This window comes from Drosophila melanogaster, chromosome 2R (assembly GCF_000001215.4).
Source record: "Drosophila melanogaster chromosome 2R".
NCBI lineage: Eukaryota > Metazoa > Arthropoda > Insecta > Diptera > Drosophilidae > Drosophila > Drosophila melanogaster.
Genome location: NT_033778.4, coordinates 8,735,296 through 8,760,068, shown reverse-complemented (window position 1 = coordinate 8,760,068; position 24,773 = coordinate 8,735,296). Strand labels below are relative to the sequence as shown.

Below are 24,773 nucleotides of genomic sequence, written 5' to 3'. Positions count from 1 at the left end.
CAGAAAGTTGCAGGAACGCGCCGGCGGAAATGTGTTTTTGCTGGGTGTTGAGTGACTGCGAATAATTTATTAGCTGCGTGAAAAATAATTTATGTTGAGTTTTCCCCTCTGCTTAATATACACTTTTTGTTTCCCACAGTCGGTGGGCGCGAGCGGTGCGGTGGGGGCGTTGGTTGGGCATCAGTTTCGGATGGGCAATCGGTCAACAGATGCAGTTCTTCTAAATTAAACAATCTGCCGCGCAGTTTTAGTAGCACTATGCGCAGTTTCTGAGTCACTGGAAGCGGGTGACTAACTTGACTAAGCACAGTTTTAAAAAATATTTTTATGTAAAAGAAATGTAAAAATTATGTAGAATACAGTGCGTTTGAAAAGTATTTGGTTATTTTTTAAAATAATATAAAAACGTTTACGTTTTAATACAAAAATATAACATTGAGCCGTATTTCCCATTTATTATGCAGAACCAAGTTCAGATAAGTTAAAGTCTGATATTTTATTAATTTATAATTATTATTATTATTGGAGTACAAATAAGTTTCACATTTAAAATATGACGAGAATTGCAACAAAGGTTAAAGAATCCTACGCATCTAAGCGAGGGCATCGCCTCTCATCGCGATGACATCCTCCTTCTCCGTCAGTTGAATTGATTAGAATTACGTTTCGAGTTCGCATTAATGATTACAACTAGCAACTAGGTGCGTTTGGGCTCGGGACCTCCACTGTGGAGCACCGGGTGGAGGCGTCGAGGGTCGTCCACTCGCTTCATTTCGCCCTGGCGCTGCGCAAATTCGATGCAGAGAGCACCGACCGCGGTGGTGGCGGGCGCTCCAGGCTGTCCATGTGGTAACGCCGCGTCGGCGTGGAAGAGTCGTTCTTGCGGCCAGTCCGGCTCAGGGTGCTGGCACTGGTGGCTCCATTGTGTGGTGGTGGCTTCCTCGGCAGTGTGGACATCTAAAAACATAAAAATCATTATACAACATAATCTCCACATGGTGAAGCAACTCCAAGTTAATAATTGAGGAAATCCCTTTTGCTTATAAGATTTCATAGTCTATAATTTTAATTTATTCACTGTGTGTTTAAATAACCGGTGTCAGGTCAACATCTTTGCCTTTGTAAGAAGATATCTATACATACGCAAATGCGTATTGGCAAACACAACCAAAAATTTCAACAACTTTGTTCAGATACAAATTTTCAATCACTTTTGTCCGGTGGTTCTCCTCCAAAACCAGTTGCAAACTATAGGCTCTTAGCGAACAGATGACTGAAATTATCAATAAGTGATCTCCCTAATTTTGAATATTAATTTCCTACATGATTGGGGCGCATAAAATATCAATTTGTTATCGTAAAAATTTAAAGCATCGCCTATAATGTTTTCTCGAACTTATTAGGGAATGATCTGTTTACTTTGAACTAGTCCCACTCGATATGATGAAACTTACCCGCTTGTTTTGCTCCTGTGAGTAGTTGATCTCGTAGCCCTCGCTGATGTGTTTGGGCTTCCAGGGGGCCAGCATGGAGACGGACCTGGAAACGGTACGGGTCATGGGCTGGAGGGGCGGCGGATGCTGGGGTGCCTGTTGCTTGCCCTTGCGAAGGTCATCGCGCGACATGGACCTCCGGCGCAGATTGTATGGCTGTGGAATGTCGCCCACCGTGGTGGCATGCAGGTAGACTACGCTGCGCTGGCTATGCAAACTGGACTCGCCTTCAGTGCCAGAACTCTCCGCTGGATAGCGATCCCTGCACGGAGATGGGTTCATCGATTACTTACAGTTGCACTTATTAGTAGCTTTTATCCAACCCACCTGCCGTAGCCGACATTCTCCTGGCCCAAACTGTTGAGCAGTCCGCGGCGCTCGGCACTCCTTGCCGGCTTTGGTGGTCCCAGGAGCGGACGATCTTCGATGCGCTGGCCACGCGGTCCATCCACTGTTCTCTCCAGCGACATGGCTCGATGTCCCGCCGTGCTGCTTCTCTTATGTCGCTCCGTAGGCTCTGGTTCCGAGCCGCTCTCCGAGATGTCGTGCAGCTCGCGGGAGCGTGAGTAGTGGCGCCTCTTCCGGAAATCCACCTCGTCGCTGCCGTTGTCCAGGTGCTGCATGGAGCTAGCCCGCTGACGGCTGGTACCATTTCTATTGTGGCCTTCAGGCTGGCCAGCCAACGAGTGACGATAATCCCGGGCTGGTGGAGGAGGACTGCGGTCCAGGTGGTAGGCACTCTGCGAGTGCTTCGACTGACCCAGCGGTGGACGGCTCCTGCAGATGAAAATGTATGCGGTTTATATCTCTAGATCGATGTTGATCCAAATATTCCTCACCTGGGCATGCTGGAGGCCTTGGAAATGGTTGGCGGATTCGAGTCCAGATCAGTGTCGCCAAAGAAGCGCAGATTCTTGGCTGGAGCAGCTGTCGTATTGCGTTTGGTCCGCTTTAAGCTCGATGTGGTCTCACTGTGTCCGTTCACGGATACATTGAGCTGAAAGGAAGGCGCCTAATTGGTTACAGCTCTAATTTGAAGGAAAAACGCTCCTACCTCCTTGGGACTGCTCTTGGCCCGGCGGTCCAGCGATCTGAACCAGCTAGTCTTCTCGACCTTCGCGGGTGCCGACTCCTTCGGCTTCAAATGCTTTTTGGGCGGTTTGTCCGCTGGACTGCGCTTCACCAGCAGGGGACTAGCTTTGGGCGTGGACAGTCGGCGTCGCAGCGAGATATCGATAGTCTGTGGATTTGAAAAAATTTGATATAAATAAAGTGTACTTTATTTACAAGTAATATATTTTACATCTCTGCACAATTTTACTGACTGCAATTTAAATATAAGCTTAAAAATTGTCTAAGCTATATATATATATAAGTACTACTAACATTTTCAACACACAGATACCCCGAATTAACGACCGATGTGATTGATATTATTCCCTGCACAAGCAGAGTTCGATTTCGTGGGCGGTTTGCTTTCGCTTTCGGGTCAGAGGTCGGCTCACCCACTGCCTCGCAACAGGTTGCGAATGTGGGGCAGGTGGCCTTTATGCGCGTAGCCACGTGGGGGAGTGGCGAGGTGGGAAGTGGGAAGTGGGAAGTGGGGGACTGGGTGCCGGCACATAAACTTGTTTTGCCATTTGTGAATGCGACAGCCAGTCGGCTCGATTTGGCCGGCCCAATGCAACTTTGGCCCACTTGCGGTCGAAACTGTAATAGGTATTGGGTTTTGGTTTTGGGCATCAAGGCAGGGGGCGGTGGGTGGTGGGTGATGAATGCTTGAGGCCGGCCTCCCCACCCGTTCAATATTGGATTTCAAATCGAATAGAGACTGCAGGTGCCCAGCCTCTGATCTAAAACTTTACTGGTGCACTCAGCATTAAGCCAGAGAGACTACGCACCCACTAAATAATTTGGTATTCAAATATGCCCAGAACGCGACTGCGACTCCCAATATATTTTACGACTAAGTTGGGGGCCCATAAATAAGCTAACAGAATTATTGACACAACAGCGGTCTCTCATTCGCGTGTGTGTTTTTGGGCATGTAGAATCTCTGGAATGAATGGCAAGCACTTAAAGATTTCTGCGGAACACACATCGGGCGGCATGTTTTTATTGGATGCCCCCATGAATAATGGCACAACATTGTCCCGCCGGAGATGCTGGGTCCCGCTGGCCATGCCTTATAAATACCTCTATCACGCAAGCATAATTTTTGACAACGGTCCGAGGCAGTGGCCACACCTTGGCGTGAAACTCCTGCAGGATGGGCATGCTCCTCCCCTGCCCAGCCGTAACCTAAAAACTCTCTGATTATAAGCGTTTTGGGCCGCCCACTTGGAACATCCGGCCGATCGAAAAGTGGCAACATCCTCTGGGCCTCTTAGACTTGGCCAAGAAATCCGCTGAAGCATTGCAAATTGGCTTGCAGCACGCAGTACGCAGCAGTGGCAGCGGCAGCGGCAGCAACTGTTGCAGTTGCAATTGCAAATTGCGCAATGTGAACAGCAACACCTCGGCGGCAACAGTAGCTCCAACCGTTTTGCATTGGAATCTGGGCACAAACCGAATCCGAATCCGCATCCGAATCCGAATCTAAGCCCAGTTTATTCAATTTCCCCCGCCTCGATGTTTGTCGTTTCGCTGTCAGCTTTCTTAATTTTCGAGCGCACTGACAAACGGACTGACAGAGTGACAAACTGACTAGCTGCCTGAATGGCAGAATGACAGCAGCTGCGTGGGTCTTCCACTTCTAAATCTTGCACACAGATATTTCTATTTTCTATACACATATATATATATGTATCTTTCCCGATGCTCGACCCTCGACGCTTTTGTTCTTGCTCGAAATTTATACGACGCCTCGTCGCTGAATTGTTTAGTTTTTTCGTGTTAGCGCTTTTCGTTCCGTTTGCAACTCTATTTGGCCTGCTGTCGTTTATTACTTAAGCGTAGTCGCGAGTATTTCTTTATGGTCTGGTCAGCTTAGCCCCCAGAATCCCCCAGAAGAGATGTGCCCCAAAGTGGATGGTGACGTCTTGTCTTGTCTTCTAAGGCTGGCACCATTTTCAGTTGGCCTCCGACGCCCACCCGCCTGCCAAGTGGTCTCTGACCGGACCAGGAAGTGGATCAGCTTCGACCGGAGCAGAGCAATCGCCAGAACATGGGTTGCTACTACTTGGGGCCTACTCCCACAGCTACTCCCCCAAAATGTAAGACCCATCGACGCAAGTCTTGATTAATTCGAAATTAATAATAGCCGACCATGACCAAGTGAGCCGACGAGGGTCTGGATTCCGAAAACCTCAGTGATCTTGCCCAGCCGCCGGGTTAATGACCCCAGCCTGGCGCCATCAATTGGACATTAGGGCAAATGGGCTGGCAGTTGCAGAAAAAATGATATGTGCTCATATCATGGGTTCATTTCACATATCATTCGGCTGCTAACCCAATAAATATATACATAGTTATAATAAAAAAGATTCAAATATTTAGACTCGCAAAGTATCTAAAGATCTACAAATATTTTGTGTTAGCATAATACTAACTTCAAGTATTGTGAACTAAGATAAGCATATTAAAGAATTAGTCAATCCAGATAATGTCGTCATATTGTTAAGATTTAATGATAAAACTTACCTTTGGTTCGCGTGAGGTCTCCTGTGCGGAGGTGTGATGCTCGCGGTAGCGTGACCGCATCTCCTCCTCTCTGACCATGTAGCGCTCCCTCTCCCGTTCCTTCTCCCGCTCCTTGTCCTTGTCGCGGCGACTCAAAGTGCTGCTGTTGCCGTTGCTCATCTGCTCCTTTTTGCCACTGGAGACGTTGCTGCCGCTGCTGCGTCCACTGCCTCCATTGCTGACGCCTCCGCCGGAGCCCGTGAACAGCTGCTTGACCTTTTCGAAGCCACCCAGCTTCTTGTTCCGCTTCAGGGTGCTGGAGTCCTCGCTCTTCGGGGTCTGGGATTGACTGTGGGACGTGGAGTGCTGCTCCCGACGACGCAGCGTGCTGGTGGCCACTGGGTACTTGTCCAGATGCGGATCGAAGTGCGAGCCATCATCGATGGATCGCTCCCTGTAAACGTAGCTGTGCTCGCGACGCAGGCGCGACGGTACCGCCTGCCGCTGGAATTGGCGCTGTTGGGCGCTATCCCGACGCTCCTTGCGCAGGAACGACTCACAGGCCCTTATGTCATCGAGGACAGTGCGTTTGCGCCATCTAAATAAGGAACATTTAGGTATAAATTAAATATTATATTTAGCCTACATAGTGCGAGTTTTAAGATAGAAGATAATCAAATATTGGGCAAAAAAAATCCCTTACCTTGTTGTTAAGTCTCCGTTGAAGGACTCCTTCCGGAAATCGTTCTCAATGCCAGAGTCACCCTTGTCGAAGCTGCGCTGCTGCAGCTTGTCCCGCTTCAAGCTGCTCTGCCAGTAGTCCTCCCGCTGCTCCCGCTGCTGGGTTTGCTGGGAGCGCAGTTCTGGCGAGGATCGGTACTGATCCGTCAACTGAGAGTCAAGGCTCTTCGGCTCCTGCTCCAGCCGATCTGCCGAGTTGTAGTCCCGCTCCCGTTCGCCGATGCGCTCGCGATGCCGCGACTCCCGCACCTGTCCATCCCTCTGGGTTTCCCGCACATAGGTCTCCTTGACGCCTCCGTGTCCGTCGTCGTAGTACTTGGTGTGTCGGTAGCGAGAGGTTTTCTCCATCCTGGGCAGCGTGGAGCCACTGTCCACTTGGGTACGCTCTGGCGGAAACTCGTTGGACAGCTCCTGGCGCACAGGTCGGTGGAAGCGCTCTGGCTCCCGCTCCGGAGTGGGTCTGCCCACTTCCCGATTTCTGTCCGCCTGGCGTTCCAGGGTGGCACCCTCCCCGAACCGCCGAGTCAGGATACGCGTCTCCAGCTGAGCTCGTCGATGGCCCAACTCGTCCAAGTAGGGCGAGGGGCTGACACTCCTGATGACGGGCACAATGGGAGGTTCCGACCTTCGGGGGAACTCCTCCTCATAGTATACCTTCCTGGGCTCGTAACCCAAGCCCTCGTCCTCGTCGCTTAGATTGCGGGGACTCAGCTGCTGCCATGGCGAAGGCGAATGACTGGGCCTGCTGGCCAAAGGAGCGCCATTGGATGTGGGCGAGTAACTGGGCCTCACATCGCTGGCCCTCGGCGGCCGAGCAGGAGCGAACTCCCTCTGGGGTGTGCGGACATCTCGGTCCATTGGCGATCGTCGGACTTGATCCTCGCCCAGATCCAGCTGGGCATATGTGATGCCCTCGTTGGGCCGAATGTAAGAAAAGGCCGGCTGGCTGATCGCCGGCTGCGGGGAGAAGCGCTCCATTGACAAGCGCTTGACCAGACCGTTCACGGTGCGGCCCTTGGTGAGCGGCAGACGCTCCGCCGGCTGCTGGGAGCTGTGCATGTTCTCACCAGACTTGGCCTGCAGGGTCTCGATCCTGTCGCGAATGCCCGCCGAAATGGAAGCACCTCCCGATGGGCCTGATGGGAGGATCGGACCGTCTAGCTCCGCCTGGGAGCGACTTCTGGCCAGCAGTTCGTTTAAGCCGCGAACGCTTTCATTCTTTTCGCGCGGCGTGACGGCGTCTGATTTGCGGCGCTCTCGCTCCCGAAAGTAGTCCTTCTCGAAGAAGTCCTCCCGCTGGGCTTGCTCGATGATGGGGCTCAGCTGCTGCTTGGACTGGCTGGTGGCGCCTTGGTGGGCCTTGTCTTCCGCTCTCCTGGCTAGCTTGCTGCTGCCCACATCACTCTTGCTGCGTACTAAACGACGAGCGCCGCCGTCCTCGAAGCGCGGATCCCTGTCCAACTGGCTGACATTCGAGTCGCTCTTGCGACTAAAGAGCCCGAATATGGAGGGCCGTTTGCTGGCCGGTTTCTTGGTGGAGGCGTCACTGGCGCTGCGGGCCACGGGCTTGCCCTTTCTGCGGCGCGTGGGCAGGGAGTTGAAGTCGCTGGGCTGGCTCTGCCGTTTCTGCTTGGCCCGGAAACTGGGGATGTTGTCGCCGTTCTCGGCCTTACTGTGGTGCCTGCCCGCCTGGGCGATGACCAGAGCAGCCTCCTTGCGGATGTCCTCGGGATCGATGTCCTTGGGCAGCTGGTGGTAGCTCGGCTGGCTACTGGGCTGCGTATCGTACTCACTGGGATGCTTGCCTGGATGGGATGGAAGGAGAAGAGGAGCGAGATTAACTTACAATTGCTGAGGCAGTTCCGCGAACTAGATGGCATTCATGTAAAGACAAATTAGCACATTAGCCGGCCCCCGATGATGTAATATCTGGCAGCCAGCTGTGGCCAATTCACACTTGCCAACCCGCCAGCTGCTAGCTGGTCGCTAAATAAGGCAGCCCGTCCCGTCCCGTCCCAATCCGACCAGGCCAGGCCAGACCAGGCCAATTCGGTTCAAGAGTTGCGAGACCGGCCGTCTGACAATGGATCTGGCCCACGTCTGTCGCTCGCTTCTCGAGCTTCTCGAGATGCTTTCGGTGCGGATTGCTGGAAATGGACCCGAGATACTTGGATCTCGTGGAACGCCTGCTCTGTAATCGGACGCTGTAAGCGCTAATGGCCATTGAAGAGGACGGGGCTGCTGCGGTCCCAGTTGATCTATCTCTCATAAAGATTCCTCCACTTCCTCACTTTTTCATAATCATTATTATTTAATACGCCGAAAACAACAGCAAAGGGGCCACGAGAACAAAACAGAAACAGAAATGCCAAAGAAAACGTGCCGAAACGAGCATCATCATCGTGGCCAGAACGAGATGTGCTAGCCGAGATGCGTGATCTCTCCAGTCGGGCAGTCAGCCCCCTTTTCCGGCCAACGCTAGTCATCGTACACTCAGAGAAGTTTGCTTGCAAAGTGAAAAGAATCGGTGTTACAGCAAAATAGAGCTAGTACCGTAGACCAGAATAAGAAACAATGCAATATAGTTCAAGATAACGATTAAATTTCACAATGTATTACACTTTACACTATATCTTCTCTTGCCGTGTATTTTACACACCTCAAAAGTCATCGCACGGTGTCGAGATCTCAGATCATCGGAGGCATCTCTGTTCTGCGCTGACCTTGCCCCGAGATCAAATGGACTTCTGTTGCCCCACCCGGCCACTGGCCCTCCGCAGCCCCTGCTCCACGGAGTTTTGTCCATTCACCTGCACAACCTGTCACATTTGCGGACCACGGATCGAGAACCGCTCCCACATTTGCCCGATTCGTGCTGCAAAATGGCAAAGTGACACCGGTGCCTAATCGAAATTCAAACAACAATGAATAATGACAGCGCTGGGCGTGTCGTGTGCCAAATTGGCTTAGCAGATTGGGATTGGATTGGAAATGGGATTGAAGATTGGACTGGGTATTAAAAAGGGAGCATTCTCGAAGTCTCTGCGAGACTGTATTTCACTTCACTTCGGTCGCACAACTCCATCTCCATCTCCGGCTGCACTCGTCTGTCATGCGATATGTGTCAAGGTGAAAAGGTGGCCGCTGCACCATCATGATGGCTCACTAGTCTTGGCCAACTTACAAGGTTTCGTTTTGCGAGCCGGCGGCGGTGTTTTGTATCTTTCTCGTTGCTTTTTGGAGGCAACAGGAAAGCATAAATTCGCACTAAGCGACAGCATCAATGTCGGCTAACCGTAAACAGCTCCAAGTTCCAAGTTCCCAAGACCCTAAGACAATGATCTCGGGGCGAGTGCAGCATTTGATTGATTACCAGGCGCTGAGAGCCATTCATTAATCTAATCATTGATCCACTTAATGTGGCCACGCCAGCTCCGGCGGGCTCTGTGATTTTCAAGACCATCCTAGGCAGTTCCATAAAATGCGATCTGAACGGAGGCGGTGGCCTCAAGGAGCTGCGAATTTTAATAACCTTTGCTGCCGCGGAAAAGCTGGCGATAAGGCATCTGATCCACTTTTCCAACTGGTCTGCCTTAAAGCGCCTTTCAGTTGCAAGTTTTGATTTGGCTTTCTGCATCAGTTCCGGTTTTTTCGGGTAGCTGCACATAATTTGGCTGTCGTGATGGCTTGGCGACTTTGCCTCGAACACACTGACCAACTTTGTGGCCACGCACCCCAGAAATAAGTGGAGATTCGACTCAAATAAATAATGAAATCTTGAGTCTTTTTGCGGCAAGACTTTCACTTGCCACAAGTGCCAGCACCAGGAGCAGGTCGATGGTTTTACTTTAGTTTAATGGTACCACACAGTAATTGTCTGGGGATGATGATGGTGATGCCCAAGCTTCGACCTCCAGTCCGCTTCATTAAGCCAACCACAACCACTAAGTTGAAGAGCCCACCTCTACTCTACTGCCCCCCCCCCCCCCCCCCCGGTTCCTCCTTTAGCTAGCAAAACGTTTTAGTTGGCAAAAATGCCTTATCCCCCGCTGGCCATGTCAGTGACAAGATAAGGTCGAGCCAAGATGGCTAAATGGGAGCTCACCCGCATTCCTGCCTCCTCTCGCTACTGGTCTAGGCCTACACCTAGAAAAAAGCAGTTAGCCAAGTTTACCAAGAAATAAATCTCGATCAAAAGATTTCATGGTTTAAAAAGTTGTTCATTGAAAACAAATGTAATACCTTTAAACAATTAAACGAGTATGATGAAGTTTGCAGAAAGGCTGCGTTATTGTAACATCCAGAATTTCTGTTCAAGTTCATTAAAATGAAGGCACTTGAAATATTTTTTGGTGTACTTCTAGGACAGGCATGCTAAGGATCCGCCCAGGTTGCCATGGGGTATTTCAATTACCCGGGCGCACTTTCGATTTCGTTAAAGGGCCCATATCGCCGAGCTGACGTTGGTCTTTATCTGGGCCCGGGGACAGCTCGCATTTATTTAACGTATGAAAATAATTTAGTGCTCCCAAGCTAATCGGGCTGCGGAGTCGGTGCCCAGGACCTAATCACATCAAAAGCGGCGCCGCGTCCTTGGGGCAGCCCAAGTATGCAAATCAGCGTGTTGCTCGGAGTCTGCCAATGCAACTGAGCTGAGGCTGCTGGCCAATTAAAATTGCTCGCTGGTCAGTGCTGCACGGCTTTCAAAACAAATACGAATGGGAATGGGAACTTTCGCTAAAGAATGGAGCCGATTCAAAAGACTGAGGCGAGAAACTTGTTTCTCCCCCTAAGCGGCTGTCAACAGCCACGGCTTTGTATAGCTTTGGCTGTAGCTGTAGCTACGGCGAGAGCGGATAAACAAATAACAAATCACCTAAAAAATAAAATAAAGAAAAACCGAACCATTCGCCGAAACAGAGTTAAAGAGCTCTAAAAATAATCTGCGACTCATTTCAATACACATTTCGATAAACAAATGACGCAATCGTCTGCAATCCCAACTGATTTCGGTTGCGACAATTGAAGTTGGGCACACGAGGATTTGTAGGTAGATGATCGACAACTCCATTTAGCCGAATTTACCGAGGTTCTCGATCGTTAATTCTCAATTGAAATTCCCCGGGGCTTGTCACATAGCGCAAACACTTCAGTTTCTCCAGAACGAACGATAATGACAGGCGGCCAGAAACTGAGAACCTGACTGAGTCCGATATCAAAAGCGACTGAAAGCAATCTCCGGCAAGCGGTTAGCCAGTCGTCGGCGAACTGCGCCTACCCACGCCAATGTCACTTGGCAAAAATAGTAATAAGAGAAAAACATCAGCCAGAAAATAGTGCGAAATTTGTGGGCAGGCCAAAACGAGCCAAAAACGCGGCTTATTAATTAAGTTTCTTGGGCAACGCGCAAAGAGGCGAATAAAACACAGCGTATGCAAATGATGAATTAATAAAAAGCATAAATGGCATTTTAATAGCAGCCAGCTTGTTTCAGAGTAGAAGACCCAAAGATGGCACGAGAGCAAACGGAAAACCAGTTGGGGCTTTGACAAAGTCGCACTCGAAGCCAAATCAAATGTGGAGCTCGCATTGTTGAGAGTAGGAAACGTAGCAAATTTCATTATAATGACTTGCTCTTTGCCTAATTAAATTAATTAATTAAAGGTGTACGAGCTCATTAGAGAGCAGTCATAATGGGGGCCAGCATTACGCAATCGAGAAAGCGGCCTACGCCTCGAGTAGCTAAAGGTGGACTCGTTCTCGCAACGCCTTTTCGATCGGCCATCAGAAATTATGTCATCAGCACATACAAAAATACATACGATACATATCTATAGGAAATGCGACAGACAACTGGAAGGACGTCGACTTGGCCCGATTGCCAGGTTTTGAGGCTCGAACAAAGGAGCCCCGTTTTGGCACTGCTCCCTTGCCTTTCGTCACCTGTCCGCCTTCGAAAAGCTGGCGCAGTGCATCCACCAGGCCCAAGGCAGAACAGCTGCCGACTCGACTCGTCTTGGCCAAATTTGTCGATCCGCAAGGTTGATCACGTTCGCAGTCAGCGTAGCAGTCGCGCTAGCGAGTCTCACCTGTACCCAAATGTGCTGAAATTAGACGGCTTTTAGTTGATTTTTTACAGTCAACAACTTTGACTTTTGACTGCACTGTAATTTAGCAGAAAATTCACATGTTAACTTGCGCATGAAAAATGCTGCCTTGTGCCCAGCGGGCGAATAATTTCCACCATCTTTTCGCTTTATATCGCTACTTTGTTGCGTCAAAATTAAATCATCATTAAATCTGTGTTTTACACATAATTGCTTTAATTTGCATGCAAAGACAGCGAACGAAGCGGGACTGGAATTAATTTTTCACTCCGGGTTAAATAACTTTTAGCGCTTGTGATTGCGGATATACACAGATAATATGGTACTTAGGGGATAATATATAGATAACTGGGAGCACAATAATCAAAAAATAAAGCCTAAATTAGGCAATGTGGTATTATTTTTAGCTAAGAAATCTACGAACTTTTAATATGCCAGTCATATGGCGTATCCAACTCGTAGTACTATTACCAATTTAATTGACTTGTAAAATGTGATCAGTCCTTCTTAGCTCTGGCTTAAATCACAATCTGCGTTTCGATGACCTCGCAAGCGTACAGAAATCACAAAGCTAATGAATCGTGCCTGGTCGGTCGTCCGATTAGCTAATCACGTTACATTTCGGCGACCTCGACTTGTTGCATTTGCCTAAGCCAATTCAGAAATTGCAATTAAGTTCGTTTGCGAGCACTAAACGAGTTGGCCGAAATGGCAACCATTTGATGCAATTACGCGACTGGGAAATCTGGTTCATAACCATTTAAGATACTCGTACCTATACGCACCGCCAAGTGGCGAAGCAAAAGGACTTGCGCTTAATTAGACATGGATGGGCATCGGGGCCATAAGGAAATGCCACTCGCCAGTTGCCAGTTGCCAGTTGCCAATTGCCAATGGCGGCCAGTGGCAGTTCTAAATTGGGGGGACCGTCTAAAAAATTAACATCTGCGCCGGTTTGGTCATAATCAATTTTTAATTTCTTCATCCCCGACAGTGACCATAAATTCAATCCGGCAATGAAATAAATCCCATGTCGTTGCTGTCGCGGCTGCCAGACATAATCATAACAATAATAATATACTCGAAGCTGCGGAGACAAAGCGCCCAGATGCAGTGGGTCCGTCCTCGTCCGCATCGGCGACCCCATCCACCTCATCCTCCCCAGAAACCCCTTCGCTTAGAGATGATGTGCAAAGTGATACTCGGGCGGCGGGTTGCGAGCATCTCTCGGCTGCGAGTTGTAATGCCTTATAAAATATCAACTTATTTAAAATAGTTATATGGAAGCTCTCTAGTTTGCGCCAGTGCCCGTGTGTATCTGTGTGCGATTATTCTCAAGGTAAACTACATTTTATTGTTGGTGCGGCTTTGTTATTATTATTATTTTTATTGCTTTTGGCATTCGTTCTGGCTTTATTCGCCCACCAGCGCGAGGTTTCTTTTTGTTTTTCTTTCCTTTCCACATGTGCAAATGTGCGGCTCACTTGTTTGTCTTTCGTATTCTTGGCCAAAATTCAAGAGCCACATAGAAAACACATAGGAGACGACAAGCAAGACTGAACGAGTGAAAAACTATGAAACTGAAGAGCTTCTCCACACAGCCATTATGCAATCGATGGATCAATGGATGGAGGATGGGGTGGATGGTGGAAAGCCTCTGGCTGGCAGAACTGGCTGGCCAAGTTAATGAGCTGCATTCGCGTGGGTTGTTAGCGTCCGTCATTGATTGACCAAAATTGGCCTACTCACACAAATGTACGGGTGGTTTTTTTCTGATGCCACTTGCTTGGTTAGTAATTTTTTGTTAGCTGGTTATTGATGAGGTTTCTTATGGCTGCTTTGCTTAGTTTGTCATTAGAGCTCTTTGTGGGTTCGTGTTCGCCGCTCTCATTTGGCGGCTGCGCGTGTTGGTTATTTGTTTTTAATTTCTGGTTTCGACTGCGGATTGGGGTTACAATTACCGGGGGAGGTACCCATTTCCTCAACCATGCACTGACCTATCCGCTTTACGTGCACATCCCGATTGAAGCTGACCCTGGGTCCTCCATTCGTCGCTCCAGTGTGCATCTTAGCTCAGGGTTGGAAATGGGGTATGGGGATGGGATGTATCCTTGTAGTTGGTTTCTCCGTATCTGTATCTGTATCTGTCTTTGCTTTTCTCTCTCCTGTCGGGTCTTCTCTCGGAAGAATTGCAACCCTAAGTAAATTCTTTGTTTGACAGTCTCATCGAGCTGTTTGAACTCTGCGCATTTTCCATTTAAACTAGCCAATTTAAATGGTATTCAGCTGCAAAAAGAAAATATTCTCTGAGTTAGCCTCTTTTTCTCTGGTTATTGGTGTGTTATGTGATTATTTCTCCTGCGATTAGCCAGCTTGAGTTTAGTTTGCAGCTCGTCGGTTAGCCCAGTTTGTTTTTTGGTGTGTTTCACTTGTCTAAGGTTTTTTGTTTAGCTCAGTATTAATCTTTATGTTCTGTACACATGCGAGTGTGGAGAAAGTCTTATTAAAAATAAATTAGTTAATCCAGTTGGTAGGAGGTTTAAGGAAGTAAGTAGTAGCATTTGAATAGGTCAAAGTGGTGTAAAAAAGAGTACGCAGATAGATATTAATGTTTTTAGGTCAGTTTTAAATACTTTTCGTACTACACCACACCTGGGAATCAAAAGAATTATTCTTACTACAATAACTCCTCTTTAGAAAATGCCTTCAGTGATTTAATTTGGGCAAATTCGTCATACCCCTCAGAAGAGTATGAACATGACAGCAGTCAGAGGAATAATTGCCAATTAATTCTCATTCTTATTCCGATTCTGACTTCAACTTCGACGCTCACTCTGACTGATTCCCCAGATTCGGGAGTGGGCACAATCGAATTGGGGTTTTTTTTTTGTAAAGTATTTTTTGTATCGTTTTCTCTGACAATTACAGAAATAGACACACGACGAGGGTGCTTGGGCTGCATACGAGATTCAAATTCTGGCTGGACGGGCCAAGGTGATTCGGGGAGTGCCTGAGAGGAGAAAACCGTAGAAATATTGATTGCGATCAAGCAAACGCGATAATATTCATATTTGAATACGAGAGTGCAAACTCTATTTAAACAATGCATTATGCCCGAGGACTCGGGTGCAAGCCGCTCCAGCCTGCACCGATCCGCGTACCCGAATTCGATCCTCGGCCGCCGCAGCACATCGCTCCGTCCACTCAACTGCTCCATGGACACGCACCCACCCAAAAGCCTACATGCGCCAACTGCAAAACGAGTGACTTGGGAGGGATCTTTGGACCCGAGGAATGTTGTATACCCTTTGTATACCCATCTTCAGTTCTGTAAAAACAATGTTTTGGTTTTTCATCATTATGATAAATTTTGATCAAGAAACCACGTTATTCTACGTTATATGGTAACATTGTGTCATTACAAGTAGTCTGGTCTATGTTCCTTTTTAATGGAATTGGCAAATGGAAAACTTTTTAATGACCGTCGCCTGTCTGATTTATCTAATTAAATATCTTGTGTCTTGTAACTTGCGTTTGTAACCAAAATATATCTTGCTAAAATTTCTTTATATCTTAATAGATACAAGTGCTAACAGATGTATCTACTTAGACTCTATCTAATATCAATAGTTATTAGACCTTTACGAAATATGAAACATATTTATTCCCACTCTAATAAGCCTAGAAAAACATGTAATTGATTTTTGTCCAAAACCTACGGGTAGAGTATGGGAAGGAGCTCGGTAAAGTGTGGAAAATAGCTGTCTAACATGGCACCTGGACAAGGACGGTGCTCATTCACTTACTGGCTTACTTAGAGTCCGCGGTCCTACAGGCCACATCCCCGACCCAAGTCCAGGCCGAAGCCCAGAGCCGACTGCAGTCCTGGTCCCCCCGTCCTGGTCGAGTTCCAGACTTTGGAGCTGGCCTTACGCTCTAACGAGCACAATCGCCCGGCTAGACATCAATGGCCAATGGTCGTCTGTCTGATCACGGGCACCGATCCAGTCCGTTGCTGGGGAAAAACGCTGCGAGCTGCCAATAAAAATCCTTTACCATATAATTTGAGTGCGCATGCGTGCGCCCTGACGTTGATGGGAGTTGAGTTTGAGTCCAGACCAACTCGGGATCGGATGGATGGGCATGGGATGGCATGGTATGGGATGGAATAGGTTGGAACGCAGGCGCTTATGCGCAATGCTACGCCAGATGCCGATGTCCGATTCCCGATGCCGATGCCGATTGCCAAGCGTTGATTGCGCCATGAACGTGATTTGTTTGTAAACACGCATTATTAAGGTGTAATAAACATAAAATTTGTATCGCTTGACGGACCTTGGAGTCCGTCCCTGCAGCTCTGCAATTGCATTTGGCCACCTCGCCATCCGGCCGCACATCTTTCAATTAAACTAAAAAGCCGGGTGTCCGTCCAGCCATTCATCCATTCACAGCTCGCATTTGCATGTCTCCGGTCCGGGGAGTAGCTAATTCCAAGTGAATTATGCGAAATTATATGAATTACGCCCGTACATGTGGGAATGGGATTAGATTAGCGCGCAGAGCAAACAATTTAGGCTCCCCCCGCTCAATCGCTCGCTCGGCAACTCGGCAACTCGGCAGCCCGGCCCCCAGAACCATAATTGTTCTGAACTTGAACTTTAACACGGCGGTAATGATAGGAAACCCCAGCACCCAGCACCCAGACCCCAGAACCCAAGCCCCAACTCCACCCAAGTCTGGCCATTCCCTCCGCGCCGCCGCCACTGTCAAGTGAAACCAAAAGTGCGCAGCAAAGCAAACAAACGCCTCGACTTTTGCCCACTTTGCGTGTGTTCTCAGCGCCACGGAGTCGATCTGACCTCTGGGGTTCAGGCATCTGAGGTAGATCGCAATGGTCCACTGGGAGAACAAAACTGGCCAGAGTAAAGCCTTCCTCCTTGTGTGTGATGAGCATAGCAGGAGTGCAGATTTGTGGCTTTGCGCTTCTGTATGTGATTTTATATATATTTTTTAACTTTTATTTATAAAGCCTTACAGAATTTATACAGTTAAACGCTTCAAATGATAATAATAATTATTTTTTCCTTCTCTACGAGAGGTAAGGCTATTAGAATAATCTTTATCTGTGTTGCTTCTTTAATGGGTTTTATTCACTAATAAATTACTTAGTCAAATGCTTTATTCTGGAAATACAAATACTGCTCATCCTTTTTCGCGCAGTGTGCCAGCCAGAGCGGCCTTTCACATAGAAGTGAAAATGAAGGTGTAGTCCAATTTGTAAGTATGGCCAAGCCCTGTGGCCATTCAAAGTCCATGTTATGCAAAGATCAGAGCGCCCCGTCCGCCCGTCACCCGCCGCCCCCCTTTGGAATGTTGAATGCTGAATTCTGGATCCTACTCCCTCTGGAGCGGAGGAGCCGATCCGAGCCGGGTCGGGCCAACTGGACGTTGTCTAGCGATGGAAACATTTTTCCATGCGTGCCTCGCCGCTCCGCCGCTTTGTTGGTGGCGCTCGTTCGCGTCTTCGGCTTTGGCAAATACTTAATTGCATTTCGATATCTATGCCGAGGCATCTGTGAGTGAATGCCGCTGCTGCCTCAGCGGGCCGACTGGTCAATATCCAATGCTCAATACCCAATACCCAATGCCCAATACCCAATGCCCAGTGCTCCAGACGGCTGGACAGCCAAAGAACGCGCCGGCGCTGTCTTTGGCTTGGCCGGGAGTCGCAAATCGAGAATGGGCAGTCGGGAATCGAGAGTTTGGGCCAGGCCTACTCCAGTGCTTTCGGTTTGGTCTGGACTGGACTGGAGTGGAGTGGAGTGGAATGGACTCAAGTGGGCCTGAGACCCTGGCGAGTGGCGTTGTGGGTATTGTCAGGTCTTACAACTAAATTCCCCTTGAGCCAAGCGCTTTACTAAGGAAATTAGTAATTGCTACTCCCATTTAGAGACATCTATGCGGGCATCTATGAACGTGTGGCATTCGCCAGATGATGACGATGACAAGTTCCCCGCTCGGAGATTGTCCGGCGATTGTCCAGCGCCCACTCACCATCTCGCACATGGGCGTCGAAGAGGGGGATTGCAATTATATCACAACTCTGCTGAGCTTCAACTAAGCTAAGAATGAATCACACAATCTCCACACTTTCCAAAATGGTAATTTAACAGATAAATGGAAGTTAGGAACTTCTTCTTGAAGAGAATGAAAATATGGCCTAATTATAAGGAAAGATACTTTCGGTGAACGTTCTTAAACCCCTTGAGACCCACGCCATTGGTTCCACCTTCCAATGCCAAACTTGGTCACATTGTCTATCATCGTTTTTGTTGCCGCTCCGCTGTCGTTTTCACGCTTTGTTAGCCAGCTAAACTGTATCTGTATCTGAATTGGCTGGGAAGAAGCTTCCCTTTGTGCTAGTACCTCACACTCGGACTTAGACCACTATGTATGTTAGAAGGTTAATCCGAGCGGCGTTACGTGGCATCTTTTTCGAGGAGTGCGGCAAGTGTCGATAGCATAAATGCAAGTTGTTCCCAGCCAGCGAAATATGTAAATCAATTTCTTGGCTTACATGTCTGTCTTTTTTTTGCATGATTAATAATGCTTGAGCGGCCTGGGATCGCCGGAGGCCGGGAAACAAGACAAAAGATTTCACTTTTCGAACTCATAATTAGCCCTGGGAGTGTAAGTATATCGGAGGTGATGGAGCGACGGAGCGATGGATTCTATCCATGTCATAGCTGGTGGCTCTGCGACTCCTAACCTGCACGGAAATCAATTAGGCACCGCGGCGATTGGACAGTAGAGAGTTGAGATCGGTCGATCGATCGATCGATCATAGGTCCACAGTCGCTTAAAACGCGACCAGATGGAAAGATCAGATCTCCGGTCAATCAAATGCAAAGGTATTCAAATTCTTTAATTGTTAAGAATATTTTCACTTTTATTTTTTTCGAAATACTGGATCCATGAAAATATTGAGTTTCAAAAGATGTTAAAAGATGATCAGAAGGATATTATACGTATTCTCATTAAAGCCAAGGGAATGTTGCGTAATTAAATTTTCTTTATCTCTAAAAACTTGCTTTAAGTCTCTCCTGCATTAAAAATGCATCTTTAATTCTCACGCCTGCTATGAATGTTCTCAATTTTGGAGCTCCTCCTGGCGCCACTCCTCCCTCCTCAGCACACCGAGGTCCACCGTCTGACTGTCGAATTCTTCGCTTGTTATCGCTGAATTCGCCAACAATTGTGCGCAATTATTGGCCGGAGAATCCACGAAACACGAAGCTTTCCCTGGGAAATCAATAAAGGAGGCAGCGTCAAAAGTTTCCGGCAACGAATCAAGCGCGGTGGCAAAGGTCAGCCGCTCATCTCAGAGCCAGAAACAAAAAAAAAATAAATAAATACGGCCTGGAGTCAAGGAAATCGAGTGTCTCGTTGAGTGGGAAAAGGGCGAACTTGCACGCGATGTTGGCTTGCTGGCTGGCTGACTGGCTGGCTGTCTGTTTTTAGCCAAATCCAGAGGTGCCTTCTTTGGGTCTGTAGTGCATGTCATAACCAACGGTGCATGCGCCATCTTCCGCCTTGCATAAGACCCCCGGATGGTTTCACTTTCCCGGCGTAATTAATGCCGATCGTCCCGTCCGGCCAGCTAGCGGTAGCTGAAATCGTAATTTATGCTAATTTCAGTTCGCAGATCGGTTAATTGATCCGCGTTAGATTCGATTTCGATGGGGCCAGCAGAGTGGATTCGATTGTAGTGGAGTACTGGCCCGGAGTTCATTGATATGCAGTTCGATTCGGTTCGGTTCGGTTCGGTTCCATTCCCTGGATCCCAATGTTGTTGACCGCGAATCGAAGTCGCTTACTCGTCGACCGGCATACAAAGTGCGCTTTCAACACTTGGACAATGTTTTGTGCCCCTGTCATTGGTCAATGTGGTGGGGGTTGGATGGGGGCACTGGACTTATGGAAGCGTTATGAAAGCGTTACAAATCTTCGCTTTGAATACGACACTCCACTGTAGTCCACTTCAGATGGGGCCGCTCGGTACGTGATAAGGCAATGATGATGATGACGACAAGTCATAGACCAAATTGCGTCCCATTAACATTTCGGCCATAATCGATTCGGTTTTTACTGTCCTGTTTTACATCTAATTTATGTGCATGTAGCAGTGTCGCTCCAACCGATGCCAAATGATATCATGATGAACGGCCCACGTCTTGGGGTCGATCCGATTCTTAGAAATTCATAATTGGCTAGCAGATGAAAGCGCTCCAAACAAAGCGAACCAGGCCGAAACTATCGGCCAATACATCAACTTAATGACTTCATTGAACGCCATCCCGAGCCCCAAAAAAAGCAGAGCCCCGAAATACATTCAGCTTGGGGATCTTCCAGCTTCCCAGAGTGACCGCTTACCTGTTTCCCAGGGCGTCGAGTTGCACCTGCTTTGTGGACCGGCGACACCTGATATCCCCCAGAAAGGTCAGCTTGTGAACTCTAAGCCCCGAGGAACCGAAATTAAGCCAAACGAGCGTGTCAAATGCCGCTGATTTGCGGGGAGCGGTAACAATGTACCCAATTGAGAGGTAAGTACTTCCGCAGCGATCTATGAAGTGTCATATGCCATTTACCGTTCCGTCCGATCTGATCCGACTTGATTTCGATTGGTTTGGTTCGGTTTGGTTCGATTCGATTTGATTTGATTCCCGCTGTCCAACTTCCGGCGAGGAGCCTCAATGCCAGGTGGCGATGTTTGGGCTCTTAAATCGAATGCGACCAAGTCAAATAATTTGTTAACACTGCCGCTTAAGTCAACAGTTAAACAATCTGCGATCGACGGCGCTTTCAGGCCGATTGCGCCACAGACATTGACAGACATTGATTTTGAAGCCATTTTGTGAGTTTTGCCCGGCTTTTGTTTGGCTGTTGAACCCCCATGGGCAATTAAAGCTGCACGATGCCAAAGTGAATGTGCGGCGAGTTGCGAAGAGCGCTTCGCACTTCCAATCGATCGCGTAAGGTCACCAGGGAGTGGGATATAGAGACCAACTGACTACCTACAACGATTTGGTGGGGTGGGGGGGGGGGGGGGGTGTAGGGTGAATTTGTGGCTTAATACAATTCTCGAATTAGGCATCGCAGAAAGTCAGATAGCACTTGATATATGCGCTTCGAATGATATAAATCAGCTTACGGTCCGAGTTTTATTCGTGGTAACTGTAGAGCCTACTCACCCACTCATCTACACATTTAATTAGACACAATTTCCCACATACTGAAGTTCTGTGAATGTAAATCAGAGCGAATTCTTCAGCACAGGCAGAGAACACCATGTACTTGTTCTGTATCTATACATTCATGATACATAGAAATATGGGCGAACTAACAATCATCGAGTTTGTTATCGACATTGCCTGAAGTTTCAGCTCGAAGTTTCGTTGAAAGACGAACCCAAATGGGAAAAACTAGGCAAGTCGATGATTGGGCTTGAATGTATTACCACTATAACTCACATTAATTACCCTGCTAAAGACTTGGGTGTCTAGGCAAACGAAGACCATTCACGGACTTATCTAAGAACCAAGCTGTGCTTGTTGGTGCTGAGCAAACAGTTGCATTAGTTCCGAGAATGAACTGCCTGGTGGCGGCGGGCGGGCTTTGATCTCGGTGACTAATTACTGAACCCGCGACGCGTCGTAGGTGTACGTGTTAAAAGCCGGACATGGACACTGCCTCGAAGCAGGAAGCTCCCGTCGAAATCGAATACAAATTAAGTACAGTAAATCGAAATACGAAATGCTCTGGCATCGCCTTGTGCACAAATACAAATCATCCTTGACGCATGCACACCAAAAACGGCAGCAGAAAACAGCGGGCCAAAATATCGGAGAGCTGAAACCGAAAACAAGATAATACGGCGGCAACGCAACTCCCAAAAACGAAAATGAAACAGGCCGTAGGACTGCATACAAGGCAAGGCTGTAGACCTTTTTTGGCCACATCAACAAAAGCGGCTTTTGAGAATTTTCAATTTTTTTTTTTTTAACCCCCAACTGAACCCCCCACCCTGAATGCGGCGTTCCTAACGATCGGAGGCTTCGTTTAAATTGACGTTTATTTCCAGACGAGGACGGTCTGGAAACTTTCGAATCTTCGGCCTTTAATGAGGAGTCGGGTTAATTTGGCCCGGCATTTGAAGAGGCTCACAGGCACTCGGCGTCCTGAGCTGCAGCTAACAAAACGAGAACGAGGTGTTTACCAAGGCACCTACAGAGACACACAGATATACATATAGATGTATGTACAAAATATTCAGTATATTCAACCAGCAAGAGGCAAGCAGATACAAGTGACGTCATGGGCCTGGCATTGGCATTGAAACTCAAGGTTGGTGTCTGGTCAAAAATCTTTGGGGGCAATAAAACGTCTCCCACGCACGGTAAAATATATATATATCAGTTAGAATTGCTGGGGTGAGTCCAAGCTACGTTCGTCCTCCTCCTGAAGATCCTGCCAGAGTAGGAATGGACGCGCAATGTAGCTCGAGTGCTTGGGATACAGATTGGACAGGGTCAGCAGATCGACCGCCATTACGATAAAGATCTGCGCGTAGCGCACCGATGACAGGCTGAAAAACCAGGTTAACGTTTTCTTGTGGTCCATTTTTTTCGGTTTATCTCTGGGCCTGTAGAATATATCGGCGACGAGACGGGATCGAAATGAGCACTAACTCCCTGGCGATAAGGTTTTCAAATTCCCATTTCCTAATGAATAACGAATAGCTTTGAACCTGAATTCAAATGTGCCGAAGCTGGCCAATTACTTATGGATATTTGGCCAAAAAGCCACACAACAGCCATAAATATAAAATTCCTAGTCGCATTAAGCCGCAGCTAATGTAAATTCCCCATTTGCAATGCTAATTCGTAAGAACCAATATATAGATTGCTGAGAGAGCAGACAGATTTCCAACGAGAATCGTTTCGAAAACGCGAAAACTTTCACTCAACAAGGCAGTCAGTCATCATTGAAAAATGTTTGCCTTCAAAATTCTATTTCCGCCCAAAACAATAAAGACGCTCGCATTTGCGGAGTCGGTCGAGTTTTTATTAACATCAGAATTGGCTGGTTGGCTATTTGCTATTTATTAATTTGCATCGCCATTCAAAGAACGCGCCGTACGTTGTTAAGTGTATTTGTTAATGTTTGGGTTAATGTTGCCCAGAAATAACGATAGAAAGTAGACGGCGAAAAGAGCTTCTTCTTCGCTCAACTGAACCCCACCAAAACGACTTTCAATTAACCAGATAGGGCGAAAGGTTGAGCGGATCAATCAGAATCAGCACTATAGCCGTGCCTCTGACTCACATTTGGCGCTAATGCGTTGGCCGACTCTATTCTATATACGGATATGGAACAGTCACACACACCCACCCACATAAGTGTGTAACTGGGACACATTCGGGGGTCGTAAAGCCCACTGCAGATCGCTATGGCGATTGCGATCGCGATTGCGATCCGAGGCTGAATTATTCAAGAGTATCGCGGAAGATGGTGGTTTAGTATGGATAGTCCGGATAGTCCGGAGTCGGTTTTTAGTGGGTTATCTGGGCAGAAGCAACTACGGCGTTAGCTGGCGGTTTTAGGGCGGTTTTACTGTACAAATCGATCGTCGACTCACCTCAAAACAGCATTCCTCGTGCGTTAGTGTGGGGGAGAACAAATGTTTTTGCAGTTCTAAGTAATTTGCGCAGTTCTAATTACGTTTATTTTGTGTTTGATGTGGGTTCGTTGCTGCGGCTTTGTTCCCCTACTTTTTGTTATTTTTATTTCATTATTTCACTTGCCAAGTGTCGTCGCGAAAATTCGCTTGTTTGCAATATATATTTCTCGCTTTTGGGGCTTTCGAAGTTTCGAAGTTGGAGTTTTGGTATGCACGTCAAATTTTAATTAGTCGAAAAACGTTTGCACAATTTAGCGAAAATTTATCACGATTTGTGTTTGAGATTTTGTGTCGTTTTGCGTGGGCTTCGCCGAACGGTTGAATGGACGTGCCAATGGTCGTTGGTGGTTGTTTGGCTTAATATGGTATTGGCAGGGAGGATCGAACGATATATCCTCTGTGGCAAAAGGGCGCTGGCCAGTTCGTTTGTATTTATGTACTTTTGTAAATATTTATCGCTGCTAATTGCGAACGCGACGCAGTTTCGATTGTTCCCACAGCTGAATCGCGAGCTTTCTCCGGCCCAAGTGATCGCGAGTACGTCTAAGAGCCGACTGAAGCCCAGAGCCAGCGATTCGGCCAAGATCGCTGCCAAAGCTCGGAAAGAGAAAGAGAACGAGGAAAAGAGCGAGCTTAAATCGGGCTAACAAGTGGCGCAGCAACAAGTAGCCGGTGTTTGCGGAGAGCGCTCGAGAGCAAGTCCGTGTTCTGGAGTCTTTCGTTTTGCGAATATGAATCAAATCAAGGTTCGAGTACTCACTCGAAAACAAGTGAAACCAGATCGCCCAAACATTCTTGGGATGTTTTCCTACGCGCTGGCCAATATGAAAATGATGTTCCTGCCTGTTCCGACTGTCGACCAGTTTCCACTGGCTTCTGTTCTGTTCGGTGACCCTCTGGCAACTGCCCATCTCCGCACTCCCGCCGCACTGCGGGGCCCCTCCCACTCATCAATCACTAGTCATTATAGCCGAGCACTAATTAATTCATCTTCTAGATACGACCGAGCAGGCGCTAATCCCTGGCCACAAAGGTAAACAAAGCGTGAAATATGTTCATAGCTTAGCACTA

General features: G+C 47.9%; 2 protein-coding genes and 1 long non-coding RNA gene across 7 annotated transcripts; 1 reads left to right on the top strand and 2 right to left on the bottom strand.

Annotated features, from left to right (window-relative positions):
- Positions 1–478: 478 nt before the first annotated feature.
- On the bottom strand, positions 479–24,259 carry blo (bloated). Of its 5 annotated transcripts, none has more exons than NM_001144149.2 (9): positions 23,661–24,259; positions 13,924–14,248; positions 5,818–7,660; positions 5,136–5,712; positions 2,548–2,733; positions 2,333–2,490; positions 1,821–2,270; positions 1,455–1,755; positions 479–957 (listed from the first exon to the last, which is right to left on the bottom strand). In NM_001144149.2, the coding sequence occupies exons 2-9, from the start codon at positions 14,027–14,029 to the stop codon at positions 769–771; spliced, it is 3,810 nt and encodes a 1,269-aa protein (NP_001137621.1). In that variant the 5' UTR covers positions 14,030–14,248; positions 23,661–24,259; the 3' UTR covers positions 479–768. The 5 variants fall into 5 exon arrangements, with proteins under 5 accessions (NP_001137621.1, NP_001286212.1, NP_724713.1 ...); NM_001299283.1 differs by having other exon boundaries at positions 13,960–14,248; NM_165627.2 differs by lacking the exon at positions 13,924–14,248 and adding an exon at positions 11,945–11,959.
- lncRNA:CR44277 (long non-coding RNA:CR44277) lies at positions 15,693–16,024 on the top strand. Its single transcript, NR_124474.1, has one exon. It is a non-coding gene; the product is annotated as a long non-coding RNA:CR44277 (long non-coding RNA).
- CG42615 (uncharacterized protein) lies at positions 22,279–22,699 on the bottom strand. The gene has a single exon (NM_001169620.1). The coding sequence runs from the start codon at positions 22,640–22,642 to the stop codon at positions 22,439–22,441; it is 204 nt and encodes a 67-aa protein (NP_001163091.1). The 5' UTR covers positions 22,643–22,699; the 3' UTR covers positions 22,279–22,438.
- Positions 24,260–24,773: the final 514 nt, after the last annotated feature.

Coding starts and splice junctions, on each gene's coding strand:
- blo (NM_001144149.2), bottom strand. CDS start 14,029: ATGCACACTGGAGCGACGAATGGAGGACCCAGGGTCAGCTTCAATCGG. Junction 7,661..13,923: donor GGAAATGGGTACCTCCCCCG/GTAATTGTAACC, acceptor CATCCCATCCAG/GCAAGCATCCCAGTGAGTAC. Junction 958..1,454: donor CACAGGAGCAAAACAAGCGG/GTAAGTTTCATC, acceptor TTATGTTTTTAG/ATGTCCACACTGCCGAGGAA.
- CG42615 (NM_001169620.1), bottom strand. CDS start 22,642: ATGGACCACAAGAAAACGTTAACCTGGTTTTTCAGCCTGTCATCGGTG.